Genomic DNA, 20150 nt, shown 5'->3' with positions numbered 1-20150 from the left:
GTGGGTTGTCATTTCCTCCTCCAGGGGATCTTTAGGACACGGATTGGCATCTCCTTCACTGGCAGGCACGTTCTTTACCATGGTGCCACCTGGGAAGTCTTGTGAATATACCATGTTTATTTCTAGCAGAGCCTTTGTGCTGCGCTGATTTCACCCTTGTCACCTTGTGACCCCACACAGGAAAGACACGTTTTTGTCTTGGTCACTGCTGTGACCAGTTCCATCTGTGAAGGACAGGCAGTGACTGTCCCAAGGTCAGGAGAGGTGAGGGTAGGCCCCTAAGATCTCATCCACCCTTGTACTTCCCTCCGCGTGCTGCTGCAGCCACATCCAGAAGAGCTTTCAGTCTGCTCAGTGATTTCTTGGAAGATTGTACATACATACTTAGTATCCGTGGCTTTCAGTTCCTGGGACCTGCATGTCCTCTTGCCTGCTTAGTTTCCTAGAGTAGGTTTCTGGGTGGCTGTGTGACAGCTTGTGCTAACACATGCCATCTTGATAGGCAATGCGGGTAGTAACAGTTGTATGGGAGCTGACACTGGACACCACCAACCACCATCACCAGGAGGGAGGATAGTCCCTCGTGAGACAAGCTGAAAGCAGATGGCCATGTGGAGAACACGCGCTGAGCTGCACATGGCGGCATGAGTGACAGATCACGGAAGGACGGTTCTGTGTGCACAGATTAAACGTGTCAGACTCGGGATTCCATCATGAAGGGATCCCCGCCTCTGTGGTGAGTCCATGAAGACAGCTGAGGTGGATCCTGGGGATGGTGCGAGCAGACCCCAGCGCTATGGCTGCTCCTTCCCCAGCCTGGCCCAGCTGCTGGGTCGGCCTATGGGGGCAGCCAGTCCAGCCAGACCCCTCTCCATCCCCTTCCCTACCTGAGTCCTGGTTCCATCACTGTCCATACCCTGGTTCCTGCCCATGTCCCTGCCCTGGTTGACGCTGGGGGCTGGAGGCCCTAGGCGCCAGCCTCACTTGCCCTCCTGCCTCTGGCCCAGCTTTAGGATCCCCGAATTTGGTGAACAGCACTCCCAAGTGTTGTCTCCTTACCCCTGGGGGAAGGAAGATCTTGATCCAGAACCCTCGCAGTGGTGCCAGCGGTCACCCCACAGCATCAGACGGGATGCTGCTCCCCTCCATTTCCAGGACTGGTCCCCGGACGCCAGGAGGCACTAATAGTGAAGGCATGGCCAGATGACTGGTGCAGAGGTGGCCGTGGGCCAGTCCTGGGGAGCCCTCAACCTTCAGGATAAGGGTCGTGAAAGGGGGCCATGGGGATGAGCCAGACCCAGGCTGCCTGCTCACAAGACCACCCCTTTGAGAATCTGACTCCGCTCACCACTTGCCCTGTGGGATACCTCTTGATGGGGAGGGGCCTGCACACTGCCCCTGCACTTGAGCGCTCAGACTTGGGTGGGGGTGGGGTAGGGGCTGTGGTGTCCTTCATCCTAAAGCTGGGGGGGGGGGGGCTTGCTCCTGCCCCACTGGGAGGCATCCCCAGGTGCCTTGGGCCAGAAGGAAGCCTGGAGCAATTTCAAGGCCATTTGGGCAGGTGGATGGACCCACGCCTTCAGTCTCCCCCATCCCCACCATGGGCTCAGCACCTTCCCCACCTGAGCTGAAGGAGTGGAGGCTGCCTGGGCGGATCTGCTGTGTGCATAGGGGTAGGTGGGGGCCTTGTTAGCACCTTCCTCTCAGCTCCATTCCAGGTGGGGACTGAGGCAGAGACAAGCAAGTCTGGACTCCACTACCTGGAACCTGTGCCCGCACCCCTGTTCCAGGGTGCAGAGAGGTGCAGGGCATAGCGTTGACGTCTGGGTGAGGGTTTGGGCACTGAGCCGGTCTCCCTGCCTACAGTGGAGGTGAGAACAGCTGCCCCGCAGGTCCTCAGAGGGTTCCAGAACACCCACGCGGGGGCGCAGGACCTGCATAGAATTGCTCCCAACGCAGCAGCTCAGGAGGTCGTTGCCTTAAGCCCTGACCCCAGACCCAGGAGCTGCAACCCCCACCCAGGGCTTCCCTGCCCCCAGTGGTGGCAGCAGTGGGGGAGGGATGGCTGCAGGCCCCAGGGCTCCCAGGACTCGGCGCACGTTGCTCTGCAGGCTCTTGTTTTCAGTGCTGATCTAGTTTTTAAGAGCAGATGAGAAATGGCACAGATGGACACCTAGCTGAGAGCAGGTGGAACCACTCTGCCAGAGTTCACACCAGCTCCCCCTCCCTCCTGTGCACAGGCTCGCTCACACACCCTGCCTACGCAGGTAAGAACTGATTTTTGCTGTTTAAAAGTGTAATGCCCCTAAATTTCAAGTTTGTGTGTATGTGCACTCGTGTCCAACTCTTTGTTACCCTATGGAGTATAGCCCGCCAGGTTCCTCTGTCCATGGGGATTCTCCAGGCAAGAATACTGGAGTGGGTTGCCATGCCCTCCTCCAGGGGATATTCTTGACCCAGGAATTTAACCCAAGTCTCCTGCATTGCAGGCGGATTCTTTACCTGCTGGGCCACATGTGGAAGGCTTCCCCTTCCACATATAAGGGGAAGCCTTATATGTGTGTGTGTGTGTATACATATATATATATATTTATGGAAATATAAACATATATATGTATATATATTTATGGAAATGTATACATATATATGTATATATATTTATGGAAATGTATACATACATATGTATATACATATATGGAAAAAACTAACTTCAAAATGGAAACAGTCATAAAACTAGTAAAAGCTTAAAACCAGTCTACAGCAGAGAAAATACTGTTTTACTTACTTGAAAAGCAAAATAGCCTTGTTGGCTGGTAAAAATCCCCTCTTTCAAAAGGAATAAAAAAATACAGGAAGTGATAAAGAGGTATGAACCTCTGATGGGAGCACAACTGGGGTGTTTATAAAATGTTCTCTTTATCCTGTAGGATAAAATTGGTCACTATTTCTAATTTATGTGCAGCTTAAAATCTTTTAGCTTCTTCAGCAGTAAACCCACAAATAACTTATTTTAGGAACTAGACCCCCTCCTGGCAGCTTAGCGCCCCCCGCCCCTTGCCCAGCGAACCTGGGCGACTCAGTGGCGTCTCGGGGCTGCATCACGCCTGCATGTTTACAGAAGATGTAACTTAACCATAAGCTTTTCAAGTATAGTCTTAAAAGGGACAGAACATTTAGTAATCTTTTTATTATATTCACATGCTCAGGGTGAATGAACCCCTAAGCCCTGAAACAACAACAAAAATATATTACTTAGATGTTTTATAATTTTGGTACCCGAAATAAAGACAAATAGAAAACTATGTCAAAACATTAAAAAGTTGCAAATTTTCATTAAAAGTATTTACATTTGTATTCTAATGCCAAATTTATAGATAATTCTTTTAAATTAGAATACTCTGAAATATGAAAATAATAAAATAAATATTGTTAAATAGCCAAAACATATTCATGAATGAAGTTTCAGTTATTAATTACTGTTCCAAGTTTAGATATTTATGAATGGCCAAGACAGCTTACAGTTCCTTTTTACTTTTTTATCCTTTATTCTTGGTTCCTTAATAGCATATAACTCTGTAAACCTTTTAAATGGCCACTGATCACTGCCAGGAATCATTTGAACATAAACACATGATTCTTCTGTAATCAGCAAGATCGACCTGTTTTAAATGCAATTAATTTTGTCAATCACTAAAAATTAAGTATTTTTATAAACATTTTCATTACAATATATAGAAAACATTATATGTATGTTTCTTACAAGTTTTGATTGGCAAGAAAAGGATAATTTCTTGGTTAACTTTTCTCGTTCTGTTTAACGGAGTGTTTTATGTGTACCTTAGCAATGGGTTAGAAGGTCATGGCCACACTTTTTTGAAGCAGGAAAAATCATTTTATAATTACCTTGGCATCCATACTCTATCTAGTAAAGTTTTATGTTATTTCTCCCCCCATACTTTTACATTTTTTAATAGAGTATATTTTTGAAGGTAATTCTCTTTGTCAGTCAGCCACATGAGACAGTATCAGTTCACCAGAGACTGACTTGTATAGGTTCACTGTCACTAACTTACCCAGGGAGTACCTTGCTCAAATAGCTATTAGTTTTTTTTATTATTATATATTTTGTTATTTTACATGGTTTGGAATTAAAATTTCTCACATTAACTGTGCAGTACAAATTCCATCAGTTTGTAGGTTTCTCGTGGGCATCCTAGAAGCCTGTCTGTCACACACTCAGGAGGAAGGCGTACCCCTGGGCACACGGCTGGGCAGGGAGGGTAGGGTACCATCTTTGGGTCTCTAGTGGGCTGGGCACCTGGGGACCATAGGCCTGGACATGAAGACGGTTTTTCCAAGCATGCTTTGGACAAACGCTGGCTTTCCATACAGCTACCTGGCTCTGAAGCAGAGCAAGCCACTTCCACAGGCTGAGGGGGTTGGGTTGGTTGGGGGCTGGTGAGGAGAGGTTTGTTTGGTTTCATCATTTTACTTGGCTTTTATTAAAGTATGGTATAATGCGTTGGAGAAAAGAACATACAGTTCCAGTTTCCACAGATCCCAGTGGGTCAGGGTGATGGGCTGGGCAGAGGCTCGGAGGCTCCTCTGAAAGTTAACACGGGGTGGGGGTCGCTCCATCTGCCCCAGACGCTTAAGGAAGGGCCTTGACTGGCACACCTGCTCAGGTGAGTGCAGGAGCATCAGGGAACGTCTCATATATTTTTAGGGGTCCATGCATGTAAAGAACTTGAAGCCGCCTGAGGCAGGGCCTGCTGTGCAGCCATCAGCATTACCCTCTGATCCCCTGGGGATGGGGGCCTGCATGGGGTGGCGGTGTCAGGTGGGCTGCGCTCAGAGCACTGGCAGGTGAGAACTGAGGGGGCTGGGCAGCGACCTTCCTTCTCCACCTTGACCTTACTTGATGCTGCTGCGGACGTGCAGGCTCTGCAGGCTGATGGCGCCCCGACCTTGAGGGGAGGAGTCATAGCCGGGGAGGAGGGGCTCAGGGTGACTGGCAGGCACCAGCCCACCTTGTCCCCCATGCTGAGAGAGACCCATGTGCAAGAGGTTTGGAGGAAGCGAGGACTTCATGGAAATCACTCCCAGCGAATGTGGAGAGGTCGCCCTGCACGAGCCTGCCCGGTGCCGCTCTTTCGGCAGAACCATCTCTCTCTGTGACCCTGGGCCGGGAGGGCAGAGACCCAACCGTGGAGCCACGGGGAGACAGGGCCGCACTTGGGACGGGCACAGCCAGGAGCCCGGGGCAGCAGGGGCGGAGCGGGGGTCAGCACGCCCAGGGATGCTCTGAGGAGACATGGCCATGTCATGGGAGGGGCGTGGCCCTTCTGGAGGCGGGGAGGCGGCGCTGCGTCGTGTCACCGCTTCGTGTACGTCCTGCTGGAGCTTTTACTCAGGCCCCCCTTCGGGGTGGGGATCTTGCTTCCCACCTTGGATCCTGAGGTCCCTGCCCTGGTGGCGGCTGGGCCTTTACCTGCAGTGGACATGCAGACACAGCACGGGGGACACATGTGAGCCAGCATGCAGAGCCCAGTGACGGTGTGAGTGGCAGGTGTCACTGGGCACTGGGAGGAGGGGCCGAGTACGAGGGGCCTGGATGCACGTACCAGGGGGTCGGCACCGCACACGGTGGTCACCCAGCCCACAGGCGGCCGGGCCACCCACGAGGACGCATGTGTGACGGCAGAAGAGGAAGAAAAAAGAGCCAGAGGAGAAGCCTGACGCATGCTCGGAAGGAAGAACCAAGCCATACACCTCATTTTCAACTTCAAAAACTCGGCTCCCAAGTGAAAAACCAGAAGCCACGTGGCCAGGGCCCCGCTTCCTGGCTGAGAGGCTGAGGCGGCTCCCCCAGCGTCCACAGTCCTCACTCACGGTGTGGGGCGGGGGAGGCACAGCATCGCATCAGCCGTACAGCCACCCCGCCTGGCACTGACGGAGATGGTTCCTCATGTTCTCATTGTTCACGTGCCCCCAAAATAAAAGTCCGGTATCCAATACTCTCTCAGGTCAAGAATAACCTTCTAATGAAAAATACTAACTTTTCTGTAGAGCATTCTAAATCTGACATAAAGTAGCCAAAACTGATTTGGAATCAGGTTGTGGCGCCATCTGTGGCCTGCTACTGCAGTTCCTGTTTCTGGACACTGGTGTGGGTGGTCTGGAGGGACACCAAGACTTGAGTGTGCCTGTGAATACCGCGGTTTGGTTTGGATTGTCAACTCCCTGAGCACCACCACGGAGCCTCGGGGAAGCAGGGTCACACGGAGGGCCTTCAGCCAGAGCTGGTGCTGCAACATGATGACCCTGCCTGCCAGGGACCCAGGGATGGGGCCAAGACCGTGCAGACACTTACCTGGTGGCAGCATGGGCGTCTTGTGCAGCACGTGCGTCCGGCGCAGGTTCATGGTGCAGCCGGCGGGGCCCATGAGGTGAGCCTTCCACGCCTGAAATGAGAGGCATGCAGTGTGGCAACCAGGCCACCAGAGGGGCCACCAAGATGACCAAGCCAGAGGCAGTTACTACGCATGGCAGTCTCAGGGGGTTCCCGAGCTTTGTGTGTGTCCTGCCTTGAGCCCCGAGGACAGTGATCCCAGAGCACCTGTGGCTTGTGAGCCTATGAGACATCAGCCCACACATCACGTGCCTCCCGACTCTTGCACAGCTGACTGAGCACCACGTGCTGAGGCCACTGTCACATGTGTGTGATGATGCAGGGGGCAGGGGCCAAGGGAGGCCCTGCCAGCAAGGAAGCAGGGACCGCAGTCCTACAACCGCTAAGAAAAGGGTGCTGCCATTGCCTGCAACAGGCCAGGAAGCGTCTCCTCCCCTAGTCGGGCCCACAGATGACAGCGTGGCCTGGCCGACACTGGAAGTGCAGCGCTTTGAGACCTTGAGCAGAGGACCCAGCCAGGCCACGCCTGGACTTCTGACCCACAGAAACTGTGACAGAATAATGAGTGTTCAAGCTTCTTGGTGGGTGGAGACTGGTTAAGAAAATACACAGGAAACAGAGGGAAAAGGAGCATAGCCTGCTGCTGCCTCACCACGTGGCCTGAGGCACCACGTGGCCTGAGGCAGGTGCTGTCCCCTCCAGGCCGGAGCTGGGGCGGGGGCAGGAGGGGCAGAGGCCACTGCAGACGCCAGCACTGCTCAGAGCAGGGGGTCAGCTGGTCTCCACAAGGAGGGGGCTGGTCACATATGACAGTGACAGTGCAAGGTGATGACAACTACGCGCAGAGGCACCTAACCTCTAAAACTGAACAGGGACAGAGAAAAGTGTACACATTTGAGAGCTGCCTACATTTAAGGAAAAAATTAAGCCATTAAAAAACCCTTGTCCTGTAAGAGGAGGAATAGGGAGCAAGGGCAGGCCGGCAGATTCTGCCTGGTCTTCTCTGAATTGGCCTCATTTTACAGACTTCAGAGCCATCTAAATACCTTACATAATTGCAGAACTTGATTTTGAAAACTGCCAGGACCTGAACATAAACTGAAACAATGAGGCTGAACTGTTACCAGCCAGCAGTAGAGCAAGTGTAGCGACCCCAGCGCCCTGAAGCAGACGCCGGAGCCCACGTCTCCAGGGGGACGAGAGGGACAAGAGGAGCTGGGATTGCCAGCAGCATTGCCCTGCCCGTAATGCCCGGGGACCCTGGGGCCAAGAAGAGCCCACCGTGTGATGGTCTGATGGGCATCTCTGGGGGCTCTGGGAACTGATTCTCGGGAGGATGGAGACTCTGTCCTGAGACCCATGGGGTTAAAGCAACCCCTGCAGCTCAGATTCTGAATCAGCAATGTCAGTGTGAACTTTACATGGATTTATCTCCATGTTTTCCTGGCTCTGTCTGCAGAGAGGCCCAGAACGGTACTGGTCCACAAGCAGAGAGCGCCCGAGGGGGTCACGGAATGTCATTTCCAGTGAAGGGAACCAGGAAGGGAAGGCTCGGTCGGAGCCAGGAGGTTCTGCGTCCCCAGGGCCTGCTCACACTGCCAGGCGCCCATTTGCAGAGGCCCCACTGGCCAGAGGCTGGCTCATCCACACACCACTAAGCACTGTGATGCCCACAGCTGAACGTATCACATAGCCTAAAGCTGTGGGTTCACAATGATGCTAAGATCCAGACAAACAAATAAGCTACCGCCAGAAGATGCTGGGCACACAGCTAGTTATTCTGAAAACTAGCTGACAATGGAAAGGGAAGGAACTAAGCCTTCACGTACCTTGCACACACAGCCAGACCCATGGCCGGGAGGGCAGAGCCACCTCCCTGAGAGCTCACAGATGTTCTGGGGTTGGGGGCGCGGCATAGAAACCTGGAGACAGAGCTCCAGAACCACCTCTTCCTGACACCCTGTCTCTGTGCTGGCCCAGCACTATAGCAGCCTCGATACTGACCCTCGAGGTGCCTGGTCGCCATCCCCACTTCAGCCCCTCCCCCAGTCCTAATCCCACATCAACCCCCTCCCCCACACCAGTCCCCACCCCACGTCAGCCCCCTCCCGGTCACCCCTCACCTCTTCTCCGGGGCTGAAGTTCTCATGGCACAGAGGACACCGGTTTGCCAGCTTCTCTGACTTGGCAGCTGAATGGTTTGAATGAGACAAGGATTTCTGGTCACTCCTACAGGTTGTGGCTGGGGCACCAGCAGCACTGGCAGACACGGGACCTGACCCCCAGCCCCACAGCTGGGCCCCCGGGGATGACACAATTTGGGGTCTCGAGGTCCGCGGGCACTCACGGTTACAGTCTCTGGTTTTGACGTGTCTGGGCAGCTCCTCCTTTGAAATAGCCTCGCTGCAGCGGTAACACCTCCCAAAGCCGTCCTTCTGGTCACACTCGGTCAGTAGGTGCTCCGTCAGGCTGGAAATCTCCACCACCTGCAGACAGAGAGGACACAGCACGTGGCTGAGCGCAGGGTGGTGCTGTCCCAGCATTTGCATGAGCGCTGCTTCCTGGGGCAGACGCCTGCCTGTCACATCCATGGTCATTTAGGATACTTTGCTGAAGACCCCCTCGCTGCCCCTGTGCTTGTCATGTGACGCCAGGAGCATCTAGAGGCCATGGCTGGCGGGGAGGGAACGTGAGGGTTCACCCCACAACCCTAACCCTAACTTGAACCTGAAGAGCTCAGAGGCTCTACGTGAGGCCTGGGGTTTCATCCTGGCTCCCAGCCATTTCTAAGAATACGCTGGAAACACAGGAAGAGTCCCTCACACCACTGGGACACCTTTGCCAGGAGCAGCTGGTATGCACCCGAGAGCTTCACCCCACAGACTGGCATACTGCCCAGGAGAGAGGAGCTATCAGAGTGGGATCTGTCCTCTGTGTTCCCCTCTGTAGGCTGGAGAGCCCTGAGGACAGACAGGGGAGGGGTTCTCTCCTGCTTTTCCTCCTCTGTCTGAGCAGGGTTGGCTCCATCACAGGAGATGAACATCGGGGGTGGGGGAAGCCTGCCTGAACAGGATGTGAAAAGCATTAGCCCTGAAAGGGACCAACAGGGAGGACAACATTAAAACAAAAAGTCCCGCACATCAGTAAAAACGCTGGACACAGCGGGCACAGCCCATTCAAGTGTGTTGGGGATGCCTACACATCAGTGATGATGAGCCAGCCAATTCAAAAGCCCAGTGCGACACCGGAAGTGCTTCGCAAAGAGGGGAGCAGCAGGCCAACAGGGGATGCGGCTCCCCCTCAGTGTCATCAGGAAAGCGAGACGGGGCACACGGTGGGTGGCATGGCTCTGCAGGAGGGCTCACTGGACGTGGGCCCACTCCGTAACCCCATGAGGTGTGCACCCAGAAAGGTGCATCCACATGCACAGAAGATGCACACAAGAGTGGCTGCAGCAATGCTCTTCCTCACAGTCTCAACCCCACCACACGCAGGAGAAAGGACGGGTGAATTGTACATTTAGACAGTGGAATGCCGTAAACAAACCCCAAACCCAGCATAGGAGTCCACTTCTATAAAACACAGCAAGTAAGAAGCAGGAATGAGGACAGTGAGGAGAGGAGGGTGGGGTCCGTGGGGTATGTGTCCTGGTGGTGATTACACTGAGGTGTCTGCTGCTGCTGCTAAGTCACTTCAGTCGTGTCCGACTCTGTGCGACCCCATAAACGGCAACCCACCAGGCTCCCCCGTCCTTGGGATTCTCCAGGCAAGAATACAGAGTGGGTTGCCATTTCCTTCTCCAACTGAGGTGTCTACTGTGTGCTAATTCAGGAGCTGTAATACCTGTAACTTGTATACACTTATACATGTGTTACACTTTAAAAAGAAAAATCAATCCCAACTAAACAGGGTGATTTACATTCAGTGATTTTCCCCACAGCTTTCCTCTGAAACACTAAGGCCCCTGAGCCTGACCTGTCTGCAGTGCTCGCATCTCGTCAGCATGAGGCAGTGCTTCCAGTAATGGAGGTCCAGGCCTTCCTCGGTGAAGGAATCGTTCCTCTCCCCGCAAAAAATACATAAACTGAAACAAGACAGAATGGTCAGAAGTGAGGCCCAGGTTTACGCTGGCCGTCCCCATTCTGCCGGCTCGCAGGAGCTTCGTGATCTCCAGACCGCAGCCAGTAGCCACAGTCATGGTCCCGAGTGGGCCGCAACTGGACCTGGAGGCAGGGCCACACCACCAGAGGGTCCTCAGGGAGGGCTGGATGGCTCCCTATTACAGATGTAAAAAAAAGTCTTCACCATGTGGGTGTCTGAGATAAACTAGCTTAGGATCCCTTTGAATTCTGTCAATGTCATCAAGTAGAAAGGATATTTTAAGTCACAAAAGGAGACTCTGTGTGTGTGAGCGCTCAGTAGTGTTTGACTCTGCAACCCCATGGACTGTAGCCTGCCAGGCTCCTGTCCATGGGATTCTCCAGGCAAGAATACTGGAGTGGCTTGCCATTTCCTATTCCAGGGGATCTTCCTGACTCCGGGGTTGAACCTGCATCTCCTCCATGGCAGGCAAGTTCTTCACCACTGCGCCACCAGGGAAGCCCTGAGTAGACCAAGACCTTTTCCTTAAATTCCTTGTAGATTTGTCTTGGCCACTGCACAGGAGAAAGCATTTTGCTACTGTAAAATTGAGCCTGACTATATTCAATACCCTGTGATAAACCATAATAGAACAGAATTTGAAAAAGAATGTATTACATGCATAACTGAGTCACTATGCCATACAACAGAAATTCATATATCATAAATCAATAGTACTTCCATAAAACATCAAAAAAATTTTTGAGTATGTAATAGGTCTTTTGACAAATAGGCTGCTCACTTCTGTCAGGGAAGAGAGAGAAGGTTATCCTGACCAGAGCTGATGCTGCCTGCTTTGGAGGGCCCTTCCCAAGTTTCTGAAGTCACTGAAAAGAGCCAGTCAGTTCACGGAACCCTAATGAGCCAGGGAGGGTATTATCTGTCTCACAGTGTTTTCATGTGGTTGGTCCCTCTAACCACCCCACAGTGGGTTAGAGGTGGCTCTACTCACTTGTCTAAATAGTGGTTATCTGGAATTTCTGGAGCGTTTGGTGGGGCTGCTTTCCTTTCTTGAGTGTCTAAAGAAATTAGAAAACTATTTAAGTAATTTTTTGTAGAAAACTACTTTCACAGTTTTAGTAACCAGCTGGATATGAAATTCAGTTTAAAAGTACAAGTTAGTAACCGGCAATGTTTTACACTTCGCTCTGCAGCGTCTGAGACGAAGACGTTTGCTGAATACACAGAGGTAGTTTCCATGCAGGGTTTTCACGATGTGCATTCTACGTACCCTGGTTCTTGGCCTTCGTAGCTTCACTCTCTTTTTCCTAAAACACAAACACAGAAGGCTCAGGTCAGGTGGCTGCAGTGCCTATAAGAGTCTATCCAGGATTCAGTGTGATCCTCAAAGTGTGACCTCAGGGTCTGAGGCAGAATTTCCATCCACAAACAACACACTTGTCTGAAAGTGTCACTCACACTTGACCTTACATCATCTCCTTCGTCCTGCTCCTCCATGGCCCCTCCCTCGAGGCTCCTGCCCTGTCTCCATGGAAACTAGTCTTTGTCAAGGCCACGTAACTCTCCTCTGGGTCACCTGCTCACCACTGGTGTCCCCTGTGGGACATTCCGTGGGCTCCTGGAGGCATGTGGCTCCCCACCCCGCTCCTCTAGGCTCTTCTTAGTTGGGCTCCCAGGGTGCCCCCCGCTCCTCTGGGACTCACTCCACCCCCCGTCTGTCTGTTCAGATCCTGAAGGTGCCCTTGTTCAGTTCCAGGCTGGACGCCCACCTCTGTGCTCATGACCTGGATGTCTGTCCTGTCAGCTGGCCTCTCTGCTGCTCAGAACGTACTCGGGTCTCTGATGTCACGTGAACGTGACTTAACCAGACCAAACTCCTGCTCCCACCCCCCTGCCCTGTGCTACGCCCATGCCCGTGCCCTTGCAGCCTCTGGCGTGGAGCCCTGCACAGTCAGGAAACCTGGACACGTCACTCCTCCTTCCGCTCCCCATGTGGCCTGGCCCCAGCCTATCAGCCAGCCTGCAGGCTCTGCTTTCACACACCCAGAGGCCTGCCCTTGTCACCATCTCAAGTACATGGGCCAGAGGGACCCATCATACCCTAGTAAGGGATTCACTTCCGCTCAAAAGCCCTGGTGGCTTCTGCATCAGCCTCCAGGAGCTCCTCCCGCCCCAGGCTTTCCTCTCGCACCGGCCAGTCTGCTCGACCTGAGCTGCTAGACCTGCCAGCCTGGGCTGCTTGCTGCCCTGGCCCAGGGGAAGGGTGTCTCACAAGGGCTTGCAGTTTCACAGAACAGAGACAAGCCAGTCCCCTATCGATAGCCTTAAGTGCGCTGTATAGACACTGTCTATCGTGATAGTAGAAAATCACAGTTTACATGACAGTAAGGAACTTCTTTCAAACTTAATTTCTGAACATAAAAACCACACAAAAAATACTATTTTAGGGCTAGGGACAGACTTAATAGATTGATATTGAACTTGCAAATGGGGTTCACATGATTTATACACATATCTAGAGAACGTAAACTTATATAGATGGGTTCTAGGTAATGACGGGTTAGTACATTTTGCAGGGAAACAAATTATGACCAAAGTGAAATTTTAGTTATAAATTTTACCTTAATCTATGCTTTGAACAGATTAGAAAACTGATTAGTAATTTACATCTTTTCCCTAAAACTCATGAGCAATCAGGTGGTTTAAAAATATTCTGCCATTCTCAAAAGTTTTGGAGACGGGTGGTGGTGGTGGTTACACAATGAGGTGAATGTGCTTAAAGGCACAAAACTGTAACCTTAAAAATGGTTAAAATGGTAAATTTTATATATATTTTACAATAATAAAAACTAAAAAAAAAAATTGTCATTCTCCTGTGAGACGCCATTAGCAGTCATCTCAGGACAAGGATAGGGGCCCGTGCGGTGTGGTCCTGGGGCACCTCTGGAGCCCAAGAAGGGTGGGTGCATTGCAAGTGCTCAGCAAACACTGAAGCACACAGAGGAGCCAGTGAGGGTGCTCCGGGGGAGGTGGGGGATGGGCACCCTCGTGCCGTGACCACAGACACTGCGGGGACACAGCCTGTGACCTCAGCAAGCCCCCAAGGCACTGTGACGGGGGCCACGGTGGCTGGACCCCCGCTATTGTAAGATGGAAGGGGCGGAGCTCAGCCACCTCCAGCTCCTGACCTCGTGTGAGCACTTAGCTCTCTGCGCGGTTTCCGCATCTGTATCAGTATCGTGCTGGGAAGAAGCAGCAGCAGCCTGGCCTGCTCCAGGAGGCCTCAGGGGCCGCTGACTGTCCAGGAAGGTCCCTTGTGGGCACGGGCCTCCTCCCTGTTCCGGCCAGGGGGCTGTGTTCCTGCTCTTCTCATGGATTCTGACGCGCTAGCGTCACTGTCACCCTCTGTCACAGGCACTTCGACACGTATTCTGCCATGCTTCCTTTCCTTTTCACCATTCTTAGCCACTTATTATTCTTTTTTACAAAGCAGTGGTCAGAACACTTCTCAGGAGACCCGCTGTGGACACAACTGGGAACTCCTCGGCTGTGTAGCCAGCTTAGATGCCCATGCCCTTGCCCTCTTACTGTCACCTGAAGGACGTAACCACGAAAGCCAGAGTGAAGACACGCGTGTATATGTGCTGCCGAAGGGAGCACATGACAACACGTGTGTAAATCACAGAGGCAGGCCCTTCAGAAGGGACACACTTCCACGGGACCAAATGCTGTCTGATCCCCTGTGCATGGGGACTAGGGCTTCCTGATGGAAGTGTCTGCCTGAAACCTTCTGTTTCCTGCACAAGGAAGGTAGACCTTCGAGTCAAGCTTATTTTCCTCCTTAGCCTCTGAAGGAGGCAAGGACCTGTGGGTGGGGGACCTGTCCTCGCCCGTCCACCCCCCGCCCGCCCACAAGTTCCTGCAGGCCCAAGTGTCCTGTCTTCTCTAAACACAGCCAGGCCAGCAGTGCGTTTCATCCCCGACAGGAATGAAGAGCAGATGATTCAGCAGGGGATTCCTTTTATTTCCCCCTGAACTCACTGAAGAAACAACAAAGAATAAAGATGTCTGTTACAGAATCCCACGAAAAGCAGACCAAGCTCGCTGTTCATTTATCTAAGGAAATAACCGCTCACAGGATTTTGACCAAGAGCACAAGGGTGAGAGACAGAGACTCCTGCCAACCTGGACTTCAGCCTGCATCTCCTTTAGGGCCGCCAACTGCCCTTGCAAAGCCTTGATTTCTTCTTTCTTTCGTTTTTCCGCTTCTTCGGCAGCAGCTCTTTTCTGTGCCTGGTATGGAAAGATTTTCCATTAGAAATGATTTTTAGGGTAGCCTTCGAAATTGAGTGATAAGCTATAGCATATATATTATGTCTCTCATACATTACAATCCTCACTAAGACGTTCGAAATATATAACTAGGATTAAGAGAAAGATCCACCAGGTTCATCTAATAAATGTTTACTGTTTTTTTTTTTTAATTAAATATAAAATTTATATTTTATACTGAGCCTAGTTGGTGAACAAGTGGTGCTAAATGTCTACTATGGATAAACCTGAGGATGCCCTCATATGAGGCCACCACCACCCCTGTTCACAGACACAGTGGAGGAACAAGGACCTCCGTGTCCCCCGTGTCCATGCAGCTTCTTGAAACATGCGTCAGTTTACTCTGGCACCAGATCACTTCTTAAACATGGAGTCAAATCATAACTCTGGGAAAGTTAGCTCACCCTCATCTCGGCATCTGTGGGTCTGCCGTCTATTTTGGCAAACCCCTCAAAGATCGTTTTGTAGAGGACGTTCCTGCGAGTGGCGCTGTCGTCGTGCGGGAGGTACTCTAGGACTAGGGCCCGGTGCTGCGCGTACAGGTCCAGGATCATCCCCACGGCCGCCTCACGCACCTCTCGCACCCTGTGCTCCAGGGCCTGCACTGAAAACTGAGAAGAGGGCCAGGACGCGCTCGTGTGGCTCAGTTGTAAAACAGCCACGTTTAGTTCTTCTGGCGTAGAAGAAACATAGTGTTAAGTCGCTCAGTCATGTCCAACTCTTTGCGACCCCGTGGACTGTAGCACACTAGGTTCCTCTGTGCATGGGATTCTTCAGGCAAGAATAGTGGCGTGAGTAGCCATTTCCTTCTCCACCAGATCTTCCCAACCCAGGGATCGGACCCAGGTGTCCCACACTGCAGATTCTTTACCATCTGAGCCACCAAGAAAGCCCAAACATAGGGGCAATATAAACACTTGAAAAACAAAGAAGACATTGCCCACAGAATTCCAGCTACTAAGATGCAGAGTTTCCCTCACTTATTTTATACTGGAACTTGTGTATACAATTATTGTTTTGCTCTCTCCTACTTCAGACAATAAATGGCAGTTTTAGAGTTATATCCTCCCATAAACTAAGTATTACAAGGCGTGTCTGTTTCAGCTCTTTCTAAGAAACAGAACGCTAGGACCACTGCACAAGACCCCTTGGAAGTCTCCCCAGCTCCCTGCCGCTTCCACCTGCCCCCTCCCCCTCACAGGCATCAGTCCCTGAAGCTGGAGGACACGCAAGGCCCAGACATTCTCATTAGCTGCACAGCCTACGTGCTGTGTGTGTGTGTGTGTGTGTGTGTGGTGGTGCACACAGGCTTTTGTTTGGTATCATAAATAGGCTTCCCAGGTGGCTCAGTAAAGGATCTGTCTGCCAACACAGGAGACACAAGAGATGTGGGTTTGATCTCTGGGTTGGGAAGACCCTTTGGAGGAGGAAATGGTAACTCGCTCCTGTATTCTTACCTGGAGAGTTCCCATGAACAGAGGAGCCTGGTGGGCTACAGTCCACAGGGTTGCAAAGAGTGGGACATGACTGAGCACACACATACATAAATGGCTCACTATGCTTAACATTCTGACACTTATTACTTATTCAATGTTCCTTTTTCAGGATCTGTACGTGACCTTGAAGTAGATGAAGGATCCGATCCATCCATCCTAAGTGCTTTAGGGTCACGTGAACCTATCACAACACACCAACGTTCCCACACATAATGGCCTTTCAGGCACTGGTCTCTCTTCCTCACTTCCTGTCCCCACCAGCCCAGCCAGGTTTTACCCTGGACCTTGTCATCCTCAATCCCTGTAAGAACCTTGAGACGTTCTGACTGCAAGGAACCTGCCACCCCCTACCTGGGATGGTGACCTCCCACCTCCCCAGCCCACTCATCTATGCTTCCTCCCATCTGTCACCTCCCATGAGGTCCTCCCGCCCTGGGGGCGTCTGTCACTGAGTCACCCCGGCATTCCTGCCCACTCTTAAATCTGGGGTCCCCCTCCTGTTCTGTGTTCACCAGGCGAAGCAGAAGTGCAGCAGGCTCCAGTGCCCACATGTGTCAGAGGAAGCAGGGACGTTCTGAAATCACGCCTCCCCACCCCACCCGCCACTGACTTGCAGCTAGCACTCCCCAGACACCCACGCGCTCCAGCCACCAGCGCGGGCCTGGCTGTGGTGGCCACCCCAGGGCGCTCACCCGCATCACACTGTCCACGGTGAAGCCCGCGCCCTCCGTGCCCAGGTCCCGCAGCAGTCGCGCCAGCAGTGCCATCTGGCTCATGGCCAGGTGAGTTGAGGAGTTGGCTTTCAGTGGCTGGACCAGGTAAGATGGGATGACCTGGAGAGACTTCACTTCCTTAAACAAGGCTATCTCCTAGAGAGACCAACAGCATCTGCTAAGTTTTACCGGAAAATGTGAGGTGTAACTTATTGCCAGCCGTAAAGTAAACACTGAGGAAAAAAATGGGAAATAAAAAATGACAGTGACAAACGACAGTAAAGTCATTCGTCTGTAAGCTCCTATTTCTATTTAAGATATGATAACAATTAAGAATAAAAGCCTGAATCATCAGAAATAAGAACCATGATCACTTGGAGATGAATTAAAGCTTTACAGAAAGTGTGATTAAAACCTTAGTTCTCTTCTCAGGATCTCACAACCTCAAGAAAAATATTTTCTAATTTCCAAAATGCTAAAAGAAATTAGTCTTGCTGTAAGAACCTCCATTTCAGTATTTTTAAACTATAGCCAAGCGTGTAACAGGCATATACTCAGATGAACTGATCCCTGATGGGTTGAGATGAAAGAGGGTAAGTGCCTCCACACGCTCTGTTGTCTCCACACAAGTCTTTCTATAATTAAGATATTCATCACTTAACTAGCCAAATGCAGAAAAAGAAAAAATGATAAAATATTAAAGGAAAAGACTGAAGAAATGATAAAATGTTGATGAAACATGAGCTGTAATAGACAGAAGTCTGTTTTTAGCAGGTATGTGGCCACAGACCCAAACACCTTCTCATTCTGGCAGCACTGTTAGCTCTGGCTCTGGGCCCACGAGTGGTTGGTCTCCCTTCCCACCAATGGGAAGGAGGAGGAGGGAGGGGAGCCCCCGAGAGCAGCAGGAACATTGACCTTCCTGGGACACACAGATGCCGCGCACGTGGGGACGCACATGGCAACCTGGCATAGGCCGTCGGAGGCTGGTGCAGGATGGGAATGCCCGCATGCGGAGGACACTCAGCACCACTGCCGTCCCAGAGGTGAACGTGGCTTTAAAATAATTAGGGGCATGTTCAATGCATCCTTTGAAAGAGTTCCCCCAAATAATACCACTCACTCATTTTCCCTGAATGTTTTAGTTCGTTAAATAAAACAAGATCGGTGGTTCTTCCTGGTGGAGGAATTATGGAAGATTTGGCTTCCTTCCCTAGAAAACCGGCCTGCTCATGGCACTGGGTTCACGTTCGGAGGGGCTCACAGATAGCTGCACCTTAACCTGAGGCCCCCTGGCCCAGATGGATTCCTGACAAGAGAGGAAAGCACAGTCCTGTGCTGCTTGGCTCAGCGTGGGCCCCAGACTCCCAGCGGCTCACTTCTGCCTCGGCTCCCCCAGGGCCCAGGCCAGAGGAGGCGTGTTGGTGGAAATAAAACACTTCATCAAGACTGTGACATGATTATTATTTTTTTTAACTCCACTTTTCTATCCTGGTCTGGCTCTCTATATATTTTTATTTATTAAAAAAATTAAAAGCCTATGTTAAATAAGAGAAACAAAGAAAAACTGTATACTGTAGCCATGTTTAAGGCAGCATTTCGCTGGGTCAGAGGAGAAGGAAGTTATGATGGTGAATCACACGGCATAACCTATGGTCGGCTTGAGCAGACGGGACCTTGTAAGGTATTATACTAAGAAAGTCAAGTATCTCCGGTTATGTGTTTATTATTGACGACTTCAAACATCCCGGGGAAATCTGTACCTGAATAAAATTAGAAGCCATAACACGGAGGCGAGCAGAAGAGTCTCCAGTTCTCGTGAGCAAGACAGGAATCGTCCTTTCCACACAGTGAGCCGTCTCAAGCCTGCCCAGTTTGTGTTTAGGAATATACTGTGTAATTATCATTTTCAACAGTTTCAAAGATGCCTGAAAGACCTAAGAAAAAAGTGATAAACATGGATGAGTCACTCTTAACTCAATTCCACTGAAAGGAAATATGAAATTTACTCTCAGTAATCAACAGGAACATTATGCTGAAAACTACACGCTGTCTGAAGGACAGAAAACGGCCAACTGCCAACTGCCAACTGTGAGCACAGTTGCCTGCACACAGAGGGCACGGGCTCAACTCCGTGTGATACGAGGTCTCCGACACCTCCCCGTGAGACCGAGGGGATGACGTTTCTGCTGAACTGCATAGGGTCTTGTGTGAATGCAGACAATGGTGTGACTGGGGATGTTCATTCTTATGGCCCTGTCAGCGTTAGGAAAATTCACCGGTAACTCCAAGCTCCTCAGGTGTCAGGAAGATCAAACATGTGAACATAGCGTGAACAGTATGGTGGCCAGGCCTCTGCGTACACAAGGCCAGAGGGCACGGCCCATGGGAACAGAGCGACTGGGTTTCTTACTCAAGGTCTTCATCCCAAGTGACCTCGTGCTTGGTGATGACAGTGAGGGGACCAGGCTGCTTCCCGGGCTACCCTGACCTCCAGGGGACGGCCCGGCAGCTCTCGGCAGACATGGGGGCCCCCGCGGGGTGGCGGAACTCACTGGGGTCACGATGTCGCGGATGGCTCTCCTGACGAGGAAGACGGCAGCCCTCAGCGTGCTCTTCAGGTCCTCTTTTGGGGTCCCCAGGGGCGTGTCTGTCAGCTGCTTATGCAGGGTGAGGAGCGCATCCTCCCGGTGCGACCACGTCCTGGAGTAGGCTCCGGCCACCTGGGAGGGCAGGGGCAGCCTTCAGGTGGGCGGTCAGTCCTGTCCCCACCCCAGCACCCCTGGCTTTGGTCTGTTTCAACAAGACACAGCTTTTCTAAACACAGGACCTCCACCCTCCGGGTACATGGGTTTGGAGAAAGACTGCTCCTAGCGTGGAAAGTTTTAAGTCTGTGTCCATTAAAACATGGACAGCATTAAAAGCTCCAGCAGGAGAACTTTTCTAGGCCAATGATGCATTGGTATTTTCTGTACTCTGCTGTCCTTGACCCTGGAGCCAGCAGGGCTCTGCGCAGGAGCTGGGGCCGGGCCCCAGACCTGTGAGCACCACAAGGAAAGGCCCTGACTGGGATGTCCATGGTGGTCCAGTGGTTAA

General features: G+C 51.7%; 1 protein-coding gene across 4 annotated transcripts in view; it reads right to left on the bottom strand.

The window, feature by feature from the left end:
- Positions 1-3172: 3172 nt before the first annotated feature.
- Positions 3173-20150, bottom strand: part of CEP104 (centrosomal protein 104) — a 43615-nt gene continuing 26637 nt past the window's right edge. For all 4 annotated transcript variants that reach the window (XM_043923017.1, XM_043923015.1, XM_043923016.1 and 1 more), the window contains exons 11-22: positions 19610-19777; positions 18818-18991; positions 17034-17210; positions 15250-15456; positions 14699-14806; positions 11784-11820; positions 11505-11571; positions 10388-10496; positions 8760-8898; positions 8536-8603; positions 6374-6464; positions 3173-5491 (exon numbers count right to left, since the gene is read on the bottom strand). In XM_043923017.1, coding sequence (XP_043778952.1) covers positions 5376-5491; positions 6374-6464; positions 8536-8603; positions 8760-8898; positions 10388-10496; positions 11505-11571; positions 11784-11820; positions 14699-14806; positions 15250-15456; positions 17034-17210; positions 18818-18991; positions 19610-19777 — 1461 coding nt within the window. In that variant the 3' untranslated portion in view covers positions 3173-5375. The remainder of the gene's footprint in view (positions 5492-6373; positions 6465-8535; positions 8604-8759; positions 8899-10387; positions 10497-11504; positions 11572-11783; positions 11821-14698; positions 14807-15249; positions 15457-17033; positions 17211-18817; positions 18992-19609; positions 19778-20150) is intronic.

The sequence above is a fragment of the Cervus elaphus genome, chromosome 14, assembly GCF_910594005.1.
Source record: "Cervus elaphus chromosome 14, mCerEla1.1, whole genome shotgun sequence".
Taxonomy (NCBI): domain Eukaryota; kingdom Metazoa; phylum Chordata; class Mammalia; order Artiodactyla; family Cervidae; genus Cervus; species Cervus elaphus.
Note: the sequence above shows the minus strand (reverse complement) of the source record. Positions and strands in the feature narration are given on the sequence as shown.